The sequence below is a fragment of the Lipotes vexillifer genome, unplaced genomic scaffold (genome assembly GCF_000442215.2).
Source record: "Lipotes vexillifer unplaced genomic scaffold, Lipotes_vexillifer_v1.1 scaffold216, whole genome shotgun sequence".
In the NCBI taxonomy this organism is placed as follows: Eukaryota; Metazoa; Chordata; class Mammalia; order Artiodactyla; family Lipotidae; genus Lipotes; species Lipotes vexillifer.
The window spans coordinates 1,058,158-1,070,369 of NW_006779100.1; the positions used below are offsets into that span (position 1 = coordinate 1,058,158).

Below are 12,212 nucleotides of genomic sequence, written 5' to 3' on the forward strand. Positions count from 1 at the left end.
CTCCTGCATCGGCAGGCGGACTCTCAAGCACTGCGCCACCAGGGAAGCCCCTTACTATTTTTTGAACCATGTTTTTCTGTCTATGAGTCTGTTTCTGTTTTGTAGATAGGCTCATTTGTACCGTATTTTAGATTCCACGTGTAAGTGGTATCATATTAAACCCTAGCTTTTAGTTTGTTTGTAGAGGGAGGATTACATGAAGTCAGGGAGACATGTCTGCTTTGGGATGTTCACATATAATAGCTATTCCTCCCAGATAACCTAAGGAATATTCCTTAGACTTTTTTTTTTCCTGTCCATATCCTTCTGTCTTAAACTGCTTTTCTAAAATGTAAGGACAGTTCTGCTCACCTGTGGTCTTTGTGAATGATGCTGCTTGTTTCATACAACCCTATTCCATTCAGATGGTACTTACAGTACTTGGTATTGTTGGGAATGCAAAGTTTAAGAAAAAGAAAAAAACTAGAATCTTATCTAACCATAGAATAGGCAGTTTATAAATTATAAAGTATAAGAAAGATCCTGACTGCTGTGGAATATAGAAGAAGGAAGAGGTACTTCTAGATGAGGGGTTGGTGAAGGCTTTATCTCAGGTAGGGCTGAAAAGGAAAGTTCAAGTAGAGAAACAAAGCAAGAACCAAAGATATGGAGGAGAAAAAAATATAAAGAACAGGAAGTAATGAGTGTGAATGGGTTTTATAGAGATGGGAGTATAGTCAGAACCCCAGAAAAGTACGACATTCTTGTGGACAGGCTGTGTATATTTCTTTCTTTTTCAATTTCTCAAAGACTTGCCCCTTTGGAGCTCACTTGTGCCCATTTATAAGGAAGACATTTGATATCACATACAGAGGTCTTTTTCTTTTCTCCTTTTTCCAACAAAAGTCTTCACCAAGTAAAACCAAGTCAGGTTCACATTTCATTGTCTTGGGAGTCATGCTCTGCATTTGACTTTTCATGAATTCACGAGTTGAGCTAGGCTACAAAATAATAACAGCCAGCTCACCTTTGTCGAGCCCTACTCTGTGTTACTTCTTAAGTATTGAGTTAATGTCTATAAATCCTCATTACATGCTCAGGAGGTAGACACATTTTATAGATGAGGAAACTGAGATGTAAGAAGATTAAACCACCTGCCTGAGGTTGTACAGATTCTTAATAGTACTGCTGAGATGCAAATCCTAGCAGTCTAGCCCTGTAGGACTCTGCTTGGACTTAGAGTGCGTTGGAAGGCCATTGGAGGACATTGAGCAAATGAATGATGTGATCTGACATATGTTTTACAAGTCACTTTGGCTGCTGGGTGGAAAATAGTCTGTACAGTGGTACAGGCCGGAAGGAGACCATTTAGGAGGCTGGAGAGGAGGAGCAAAAATATTACTAGAAATGAAGGGAAAGCTGTATTCAGCATTCCAGTATTAATCTTGGTGACGGCTAATGGTGGCTTGGACCAGGATGGAGCAGTTGAGGTAATGATAAGTGGTCAGAATCTGGATTTATTTTGAAGGAAGAACTGATGGGATTTATTGACAGGTTGGTTGTGAGGTATGAGAAAGGAGTCAAGTGTAACCTCAGGGTTTTTGGACTAAGTAACTTAGGGTAGAATTGTCATTTACTGAGGTAGGTAAGGCCTTATGAGGAGCCTATTTATGGGTGAATATCAGTTCTTTCACAAATTAATTTGAGTTCCTTATTAGACATATAAGTGAAAATGTGGGGTAGACAGTCAGATATACAAATCGGGAGTTCAGTGGAAAAGACCAGACTGGTGATATTAATTTGAGAGTTTTTAACGTATAGATGTGTGTTCAGAGCCGTGAGACTGCATGAGATTAGCCAGGGAATGAGCATAGGGAGAGGACACTGGAGAACTCTTAGCACTTAGCTTTTGGGGAGGAAAGAACCAGCAAAGGATTCTGAGGAGTAGCAGCAAGTGAGGTAGACGGGAAAAGTGGGAGAATGTGGTGTCCTTGAAGCCAAGCAAAGGAAGTGTTTCCAAGAGGAAATAGCGATCAATTATGTCAAATGTTGCTGACCCAACAGATGAGAAAAGGGCTGAGAATTGACCTTTGGGTTTGCAGCGTGGACATGGATTGGTGACCCTGACATGAACAGTTCAGGGGAGCTGTGGTGGAGGGAAGCTTGATTAGAGTGGGTTCAAAAGAGAGATGAGATCTTTGGGGACCAACAGATGCATAGTAGCACCATAGTTCTGAATTTTTCCACTACTGGAAACTTTTTGGAGAAATAAAGAGATGGGGGGTAGGGACCCATAAGTACTTTTTCAACAGAACTAAGAAATACAGAAAACTCAAATTCCAAATTAGCTGTAAAGGCCCCCTAAGACACAACTAGCCTGGAAATCATGAGTTTGCTGGCCAGTCTCAGAAATCTCCAAATATTCAGTCCCAGAAGGAGAAGACTCCACCCTAAGACTATAAACGGGGCCAGGACTGAACAGTGCTTGAGTGTTCTTGAGGAAGCAGAGAGAAAAGGTGGGAAAAATGTCCAGGGGAGTCACAGTGCATCATCTTAGGAAGCAAGGACTGCGTCCCTTGGTGACAGTGGAGAGTAGTTTATAAGCAGCCTTTGAAGAGAACTGAGGTCTGGCAATAGAAGCTCTTTTGAACCAGATTAGGTTTTGAGTGTCAAGAGATGTGGCTTCACAGAAGAGCCATATTATAAGGCAGTACCGTCCTATAGCAATGGGGGACAGGCTGTAGAGCTGTAAATCTGAAAGTCACCCTTCATTTAGTTGTTTTTTTGTTTGTTTTTTATGGCCACACTGAGTGGCATGTGGGATCTTGGTTCCGCAACCAGGGATCAAGCCCAGGCCCACAGCAGTGAAAGCACTGAGTCCTAACCACTGGACTTCCAGGGAATTGCCATCTTCATTTAGTTTTTTAAAAAATGGCTTCCATCAGTGTTTTGCAGTTTTTTTCTTGTCTTATTACACTGGCTAGGAAGTATAATTTTGAATAGCAGTGTTGAAAGCAGACATCCTTGTCTTATTCCAGATCTTAGCAGGATTGTATTCAGTCTTTCACATTAAGTATGATGCTAGCTGTAGGGTTTTTTTGTAGACACCTCTATAAGGTTAAGGAAGTTCCCTTCTAAGTTTGCTGAGAGTTTTATCTATAAATGGATGTTTAATTTTGTCAAATTATTTTTATATATCTATTAAGATAATCATATGGGTTTTCTTCTGTTGATATGGTTACAATGATAGATTTTTTTAACATTGGATCAGCTTTGCATTCCCATGAGAAACCCCACTTGACCATGTATTATTCTTTATATATGTTGATAAATTTAACTGCTATATTTTTTTGAGGCTTTTTATGTCTCTTTGGAAGAGAGATATCTGTCTGTTTTTTCTTATGATGTCTTTGGTATCAGGGTAATTGCTAGCCTCATAAAGTGAGGTGGCAAGTATTTCTTCCTCTTTTATTTCTCAGAACTGTTTGTGAGAATTGGTATTATTTCTTAAATGTTTGGTAGAGTTCACCAATGAATTCGCTATCCTAGAATTTTTTTTGTTGGAAGATTTTCAATTTCTATAATAGATATAAGACTATCAGTTTCATTTTAAGAGAGGATAAAAGCTATTTTAGGATTTGTATAGTAAGGAGTATATTTCTATATCAAAAATGCTTGTTTACTATGACTTGATAAGACATCCCTTCCTTCTCTTTCTTTTTCCTGACAAGTCAAGCTGTGCTCTGACCCTCTGTTTTGACATATGGCTTATTCTTTCTTCCTTGGGCTAGTTTCCTGTTAGTGACACAGGCCAACTAGCTGTGTTCCTGGAAGCACTTGGAGTCTTGCCAGCAGTGTGTGAGGGTCCTGACTGATGTCACTGCATCCTTGTCAGTATTAAGTATTACTGTTTTTACCTAATTTGTAGCTGTAGGACATAATAATATTTTCATTTTCTTTCTTATATTTATCATAAACTTGGATATTTTTCATAATATATTAATGATATATTAGCCAAACAACTGAATTTTTGGATCTTTGCTTCAGGTGTTCATTGTGAGAAGGAAGTTTGAGATTATATGAGAATTTGCCACTTAAATCCAGTCAGTTAGCCAAAGTGCCAGAGTAGTAGGAATAGATTAGCTTTCTTTCTGCCATCGAAATTTTTCCTTTTTGTTCTGAACCATGTTCTTTCTCAGAATACTTTACCTTTGAGAAAAATTATCACCTAGAACTTTCTACATGACTCTATGTAATGGATGCATTCCTACCAACTTGTGCATAAATTGATTTTTTTAATTAATTGTATCTCCAAGGTCACTGTACCCTACTATGAATTATTTTATATACCATTTTTCTTTTTTTATATACTTTTTATATTTGGATGATTTATGGCAGAGTTTCTTATAGGACTTGTTTATGTGAGAGAAGCACTTGGGTAGTTTTTTAGGAAATAATGTCCTGACTACTTGTCTTGCAATTTAAAAATTCAACGATTTTAGGGACTTCCCTGGCAGGAAGTCCAGTGGTTAGGACTTGAAGCTTTTGCTGCCAGGTCCCCAGGTTCAATTCCTGATCGGGAAACTAAGATCCCACAAGCCATGCGGTGTGGCCAAAGGGGGGAAAAAATTCAAAGATTTTAAACTTCCATTCTATTTCTTAGTGAGCTGTGAAAATAATTCTTTGTTAAGGCAAATTAGCTCTTTACTTTCGTGGTTCATTTTATATTCAGAGAAACTTTTATAAGCTTTTAATGCTAGGCTTGTCTTATTTATCAAATGCTGTTGTCAAGTAAGATGCTTTTAAGAACAATTTTGTGATTTATTCAAATAAGGAGTTTTTTTTCCTTCTTCCCAGGATTTTAGTTAATTTCAAGACATTTTACTTGCGTTAATTATTTATTTAAAAAGTTTAATCACAGAAAAAAACGTACACTTGCAATGAGCTAGCCAAACTCAAGGTTGAGAGCACAGTCCTCCAAAAGATTGCCCTCACTTCAGATACCAGCTGCAAGTTCAGGGGTCCCCAGCTCAGGTTTTATAATTTGCTAGGATGACTCTCACAACTTAAAAAAGCACTTCACTGGACTTCCCTGGTGGTCAGGTCGTTAAGACTCCGTTCTCCAATGCAGGAGGCTCGGGTTTGATCCCTGGTCAGGGAACTAAGAGCCCACATGCTGCAACTAAAAGATCCCGCCTGCTCCAACTAAGACCTGGCTCAGCTAAATAAATAAATATTAAAAAGAAAGAAAGAGGGGCTTCCCTGGTGGCGCAGTGGTTGAGAGTCCGCCTGCCAATGCGGGGAACACGGGTTCGTGCCCCGGTCTGGGAGGGTCCCACATGCCGCGGAGTGGCTGGGCCCGTGAGCCATGGCCGCCGAGCCTGCGCGTCTGGAGCCTGTGCTCCGCAACAGGAGAGGCTGCAACAGTGAGAGGCCCGCGTACCACAAAAAAAAAAAAGCCAATATCATAAAATTTAAGAGAGACAGAGAAACTGTTCCACATTAAAAGAGACATAACAAATGAATATAACACATGATCCAAGATCTTTTTTTTCTGTAAAGGACATTAATTGGGACAACTAAATCTGGTAAGGTCTGTAGGTTAGATAATAGTATATCAATGTTAATTTTCTGATTTTGATAATCTCTTTTTACAAAATACTCACTGAAAATGATTTGGGAAGAAAAAGTAGAGGACTTCCCTGGCAGTCCAGTGGCTAAGAATCCATGCTTCCACTGCAGGGGCACAAAATACCTGAATTTTATCCCTAACATCCCTAATGTTTCCTAAAAAATAAAAACCTGCTAATATTATTAACTGTAGATGGAGGACAGCAGTTACTTGTGTTTAGTATTGTGTGATGAAATATTTGGCTTGATCCTGGGAGGTAACCTTTAAACCACTGCAATTTCCCAAGTGATAGGAGTGTCTTTGTTATTCATGGTGGGTCCCTCAGACCACATTTGATAGTTTATGCTAATGAGGTGCTCAAGGTGGGCCCCTAGATAGTTTATGCTAACAAGATGACTCAGGATGGGAACAGGTCACTCCAGAAAGACGAATCATATGATTACAGGGTTGAGGCTTTGAGCTACATGATGTCAGCCCATTCTCCTAGGAGGGCACGGGAGGTGGATATTGAGTTAGGTGGGGAATGATTTAATCAACCATGCCTCCACAATAAAATCCCAATAAAAACTCTGGACACCAAAGCTTGACTGAGCTTTCCTGGTTCGTAATACTCTGAGTACTGTCATGCCAAAAGGCCTTGCAGCCCTGAGATGTATGCTTTGTCTTTGGAATCCTCCCAGATCTCACACTATGAGTTCCTCCCTTTGGCAGGTTCTGATTTATATATCCTTCTGCTATAATAAAACTGTAATCATAAGTGAAGTGCTTTCTTTCTTTCTTTTTTTTCTTTTTGCGGTACGCGGGCAATGTCCATTTTGTTGCTCATTTCAAAAAACCAACGTAGTTTGGTTGATTTTTTTCTTTTTTCTTTCTATAAAATAAATTTATTTATTATTTAATTTTGGCTGTGTTGGGCCTTTGTTGCTGTGCGCGGGCTTTCTCTAGTTGTGGCGAGTGGGGGCTACTCTTCGTTGTGGTGCCCAGGCCTCTTATTGCAGTGGCTTCTCTTGTTGTAGAGCACAGGCTCTAGGCACGCAGGCTTCAGTAGTTGTGGTGTGTGGGCTCGGTAGTTGTGGCTTGTGGGCTCTAGAGCGCAGGCTCAGTAGTTATGGTGCAAGGGCTTAGTTGCTCCATGGCATGTGGGACCTTCCCGGACCAGGGCTCGAACCCATGTCCCCTGCACTGGCAGGCAGATTCTTAACCACTGCACCACCAGGGAAGCCCATGTTTCACTGATTTTTTGTAATGATGTGCTTTGATTCCTTTCTCGTTTTCTTTAGTGTATCTTCTATGAGTATTTTCTTTGTAGTTATCCTGGGGCTTACATAAAACATCTTGTAGTTATAACAATCTATTTTAAGCTGACAACAACTTAGCATCAATTGAATACATATACTTTACAGTTTTACTTCTTCCTCCTCCACACTTATTATTGATGTCACAAATTACATAGTTTTTATATTGTGTATTCACTGACATATTTTTATAGTTATATTTTTTACACTTTTGTCTTTTAATTTCTACACCAAAATTAAAAGTGATTTATGCACCACTGTTAAAGTATTAGAGTATTTATTTGCCTATATATTTACTTTTACCAGTGAGCTTTATATTTTCACATACTTTCATGTTGTGTTTAGTGTCTTGTTATTTTAACTTGAAGAACAACTTCTAGCATTTCTTAGAAGGCAGGTTTAGTGGTGATGAACTCCCTCAGCTATTGTTTATGTAGGAATGTCTTTATTTTTTTCTCATGTTTAAAGGACAATTTTGCTGAATATTGTATTTTTGGTTGGTAGGTTTTTTTCTTTAATCACTTTGAATATATCATCTCACTCCTTTCTGGTCTGTAAGATTTCTCATTAGAAATACACTGTTAGTCTTATGTGAGTTCCATTGTACATGACAAGTCACTTTTCTCTTGCTGTTTTTGAAATTCTCAGTCTTTGACTTGTGACAATTTGATTGTAATGAGTTTCAGTGTGATTCCTTGGGTTCATCCTCTTTGGAGTTCCTTAGGCTTCTTGAATCTGAAAGTCCATTTCCTTCCCCAAATTTGGGGAATTTTTGGCCATTATTTCTTTAAACATTCTGCCCCTTTTCCTCTTGTAAGTCTCTTAGAATTTCTTCACTCTCATTCTTTTTTCCTTTTGTTCTTCTGATTGGGGTATTTCAAACGACCTGTCTTCAAGTTTGATGTTTCTTTCTTCTGCTTAAGTGTGATATTGAATTCCTCTCATGAACTTTTCAGTTATTATATTCTTCAGTTCCAAATGTGTTTAGTTATTTTTGAAATTTTCTGTCTCTGTAGGTTTTCTAATTTTGTTCATGCCTCATTTGCTTGAGCCTGTAGAGCATCTTTATGATGGATATTTTGAATTGTTTGTCAGATAATTCATATACTCTATCTCATGAGGATAATTTTCTGAAGATCTCTTTTTTTTTTTTTTTTTTTGGTCTGAGCCAGGTTTCCGTTTCTTCATGTTTCATAATTTTGTGTTGGGATCTGCACATACGGGAAAACAGCCCCCTTTCCAGATCTTTATGGCCTTGCTTCATACAGGGGAAGACCCTCACACATGAGCCCAGCAAAAGATCCGGGGGGCCTCTGAAGCCTTTTCTGGTGGGATGTGACTTCTCTGGGCTTGTGTGTGCAGTTTCTCAATTAGAGAAGCTTGATGGTTTTTTAGGAGCTCATAATCTTTTGCTCCCTCTGGTGCCTGTTTGTGGCACTGCAGGTTCTCTCGTGCTACAGCAGCAGGGTGCCTTTGCTCTCTCTTGGAATCAGGGGCCACCAGGCATCCAGGGTATGCTGGCTGCCCATGAGGTGAGACAGATACCATTCCTTTGAGCAGCTCTGTGGAAAGCTAGCACCACACCAGAAGCAAGTCTTCCTCTTCTCCTTCCCTCCCATGCCAATTGCACTGCCTGCAGGGTGCCACCCCTCACTTTTCTTTGGTCTTTGCAGCGTTCAGGCATCCATGCTATGCCAGTTCTGTCAGTGCTCCAGATGAGTCATGTCAGAAACCCATCCTTCAGGCCACCTTCCAAAGAGCTAGAATGCTGGAGGCACACTCCACTCCTGTGATTCCTTTCTGAAGGAAAAGTCAGGAGTTGGGCTGTTCTTACCTGGCGCCAAACTGCGAGGGGTTGATGTGGGGCAAGTGAAATTGCTCTTCTTATCCATTTCAGTGCAGCTGTTTTCAGCTTTGTGCCCCTTTGGGACTTTTTAACTGGATTCTGGAAATGTCATAAAGGTATTTTGGTCTGTATATCGTTTTGAAAGTGGTATTTCTGTGGTAGAAGGAGTCCTAGGACGTACAGTTCTGCTGTCTTTGCTGACATCGTTCTCCTCGTCCCTGTACTTCTTTATGCAGCTGGTTTAGAAGTGAAATGACTTAAGAAACCCACCCACATGTTTGCTATGAACCTGTATGTTTGCCACTTTACAAAGAAAAACATTTTGAGGCCACGCTGAGTATAAATAATCTCATCTTCCCTTGATAAATCTACATTCTGCTCCCGGTTAATTTTTCTTTTCCTGTCCTTGCAAAGTCTGGCTGTCTGGAATGCAGGGAGAGATGACCCTGGTAATAGGGATGTAGATTGACCTTGATATCTAAGTTTCCCATTTCTAGAGTACATGATGATGTATTATTTGAGACTAAAACACAAAAGGAAATGCTTAAACTTTCTATGTATGACGTTCTGCAACCAAAATATGTCCATAACTATATTATCCTCTTTTTAAAAAGATGATAATGTTTGTTTTTAAATTCTTGATAAAGAGTAATCTAATCATTGCATAGACTCTCATATCGAAGGTTTAGGTGATGGCAGTAATGGTCACATTCATTATAATGGCAAATATGACACATTTTCTACACATCTAGAGCCAGAATATAGAATAGAAATGTGCTGTCATAGTTATAAATAGTTAACGTAGACTCTGCAGTCAGAATACCTGAGTTCGTGTCCTAGTTCCACCGCTCAGCAAGGTGATCAGCATCAGTTTATTTAACCTTATTTTTTCTTTTGTGCCTCAGTTTCCTCATGTATAAACTGGGTATGATACTAATAGCAGCTACATCATGGGTTGTTATGTGAATTGAATGAGATGATTTATAGATAGATAAATAGACACAAAGTTTTTAGAACAGTGCCTGGAATTTAGGAAGTCCTGCCTGAATCATTGCTAGCTATTCTTAAGAGTAATTGTGATGAGATGGCTCTTTTTAAGCATTAGATATCACGTTAAGTAAAAAAGATTAAATGACCTTTCTACCTCATTGACAGAGTTGAAACTGTGGGACAGCCAGACAGAAGAGACAGTATAGGAGTGTGTGCAGAAAAACAGAACGGATATGACTCCCTGCAGCGGGATCAAGCAGTTTGCATTAGTACAAATGGTAAGAGGGAAATTACTGCCGTTCTCTTTGAAATCTATGATTCACTGTAGTAAGATTTGAATCAGTTTCAATATCACACATTTATAGCAGAAGATGAAAAAGTTTAGGTCTTAATGGCATATCTTTGTGGCTGCTATGTACCAGGCATTATTCTATACCCTTTAAAAATAATACACTATTTAATCCTTTTAACAGCTTTTTGAAGTGAGGAGTAGTATTATATCCATGTTGTAGTTGATAAAAACAGCCACAGAGAGGTGAGGTAGCTGGCTTAACCTCACGTAGCTTGGAGGTGATTGAGCTGGGATTTTCACCAGGCGGTTTACCCCTGGATTCGGTGTGCCTGGGTGATCTGAATTCAACATAGATTAGACAACATAAATTCGGCATGGATTAGGGAAACGGGGAGAGAGTTTTCATCTGTAGTATTCTTTGGTCCCTTACTTTGCAGTAATCACACTTTTAAAAATCACTACCAAGATGTATTAATATTTTACTGTGTGGGTCAAACAGTAGGTAGCACAAGATTCTTGTTTATTCCATGTGAAACAATCTTGTTCCACAGGATGTAATTTTATAAAGGAGTCAAGTTTTCTTTTGACGCCATCCATATGGGAAACTCATGGTCTGTATTTCGAAAGAGTGGAACCCTGGACCAGAACTCTGAAATGTTATTAAAGCTTTAACTTCTTCTTCTGCCTTGGGGATGGGGGTTAATTAACATATTTAACTGCATTTATCTTTGACCAGTTGGCGTTCCAAAATGTTTTCTTTATCTGAATTAGGAAATTAGCTGTATCACCAGTAATCTAGAATCTTGTTTCCGTTCTTAGTTACTGCTCACATATGAATGACTCTTTACCTTAACATTTTAGGTGCAGTTTTTGTAAATGGAAAAGAAATGACTAATCAGTTGCCCGCAGTTACTTCTGGGTCCACTGTCACATTTGACATTGAAGCTGTGACTCTAGGATCCAGCAATAATAACGAAGGCGGAAACATCAAGCTTCGAGTAACTATTAGCTCAAATAACAGAGAAGTGGTGTTTGATTGGTTGCTCGATCAGTCTTGTGGTTCTCTTTACTTTGGATGCTCGTTTTTCTATCCTGGGTGGAAAGTGCTGGTATTCTAGATTTTCAGATGATTGGCTTTGGGTTTGCAGGGGTTTCACATAGCTTTCCTCAGCCCAGTTCAGTTGTGATTGGTTTAAAAAATGGTTAGATTCATCTCTCAGTTAAGTCATTGGAAACAGAAATTATTTACTGGATTTATTTTCCAATATCTTAGCAATAAGAGGCGTGAATATTGTGGACAAAACCGTAATGCAGTCCATTTTATTTGAGCATAGTGTTAATTGGAATATCACATCACAATAAAAATCAATTGGCTTTTAAAAGTATGAGGCGATATAGACAGCCCTATGTACCTTTCCACTGTACTTTTTTTTTAAGTTGGCTGTAAGAACACAAAAGTGTAACGTAACATTTGTTTTTTATGAAATCTTTATCTTTTAACGATCCAAGGCCATCCAAGACTTTAGAATGAATAGGCAAGAATAGACCAGGTAGAATGTGCCACCGTGTATGCTGTAATATACACTCTCTTGTGTGTTCTCCACAGGAGTGTTGAATATGCTCTTTATATTCAGGGATTTGTAAGCAGTATTGAATTTTATCTCATGTTCAGTAATCTTTAAGTCCCAAAAGCATGATAATTTTTGCATTTTAAAAAATTACTGGGCTTCCCTGGTGGCGCAGTGGTTGAGAGTCCGCCTGCCAATGCAGGGGACGCGGGTTCGTGCCCCGGTCCGGGAAGATCCCACATGCTGTGGAGCAGCTGGGCCCGTGAGCCATGGCCGCTGAGCCTGCGTGTCCGGAGCCTGTGCTCCGCAACGGGAGAGGCCACGACAGTGAGAGGCCCGCGTACCGCAAAAAAAAAAAAAAAAAATTAATGAGCAAATGTCTACAACAGGCAAGGTGTTTTCTTTTGTTCTTTCCTTGCAGTTCAATTCATGATAGGCTAGAGGGTTTTTACAGGGTAAAACTACTTATGGAAGTAGTATGCACAGCAGTGTTAGTAGCCATGTCCCATGTTTGAAATATGCACAGGTGCATATCCAGCCTCAGTGACGTGCATGTTGTTCTTCCTAGGGTCTGAGCTGCAGTCCAGTTTCATGTCAGTTTCATAAATGG

General features: G+C 39.4%; 1 protein-coding gene across 1 annotated transcript in view; it reads left to right on the forward strand.

Annotated features, from left to right (window-relative positions):
• Window positions 1-11,625, forward strand: part of CRLF3 (cytokine receptor like factor 3) — a 34,774-nt gene extending 23,149 nt beyond the window's left edge. The window contains exons 7-8 of the mRNA XM_007452383.1: window positions 9,908-10,020; window positions 10,896-11,625. Of these exons, the coding sequence (XP_007452445.1) occupies window positions 9,908-10,020; window positions 10,896-11,152 (370 nt within the window). The 3' untranslated portion in view covers window positions 11,153-11,625. The remainder of the gene's footprint in view (window positions 1-9,907; window positions 10,021-10,895) is intronic.
• Window positions 11,626-12,212: the final 587 nt, after the last annotated feature.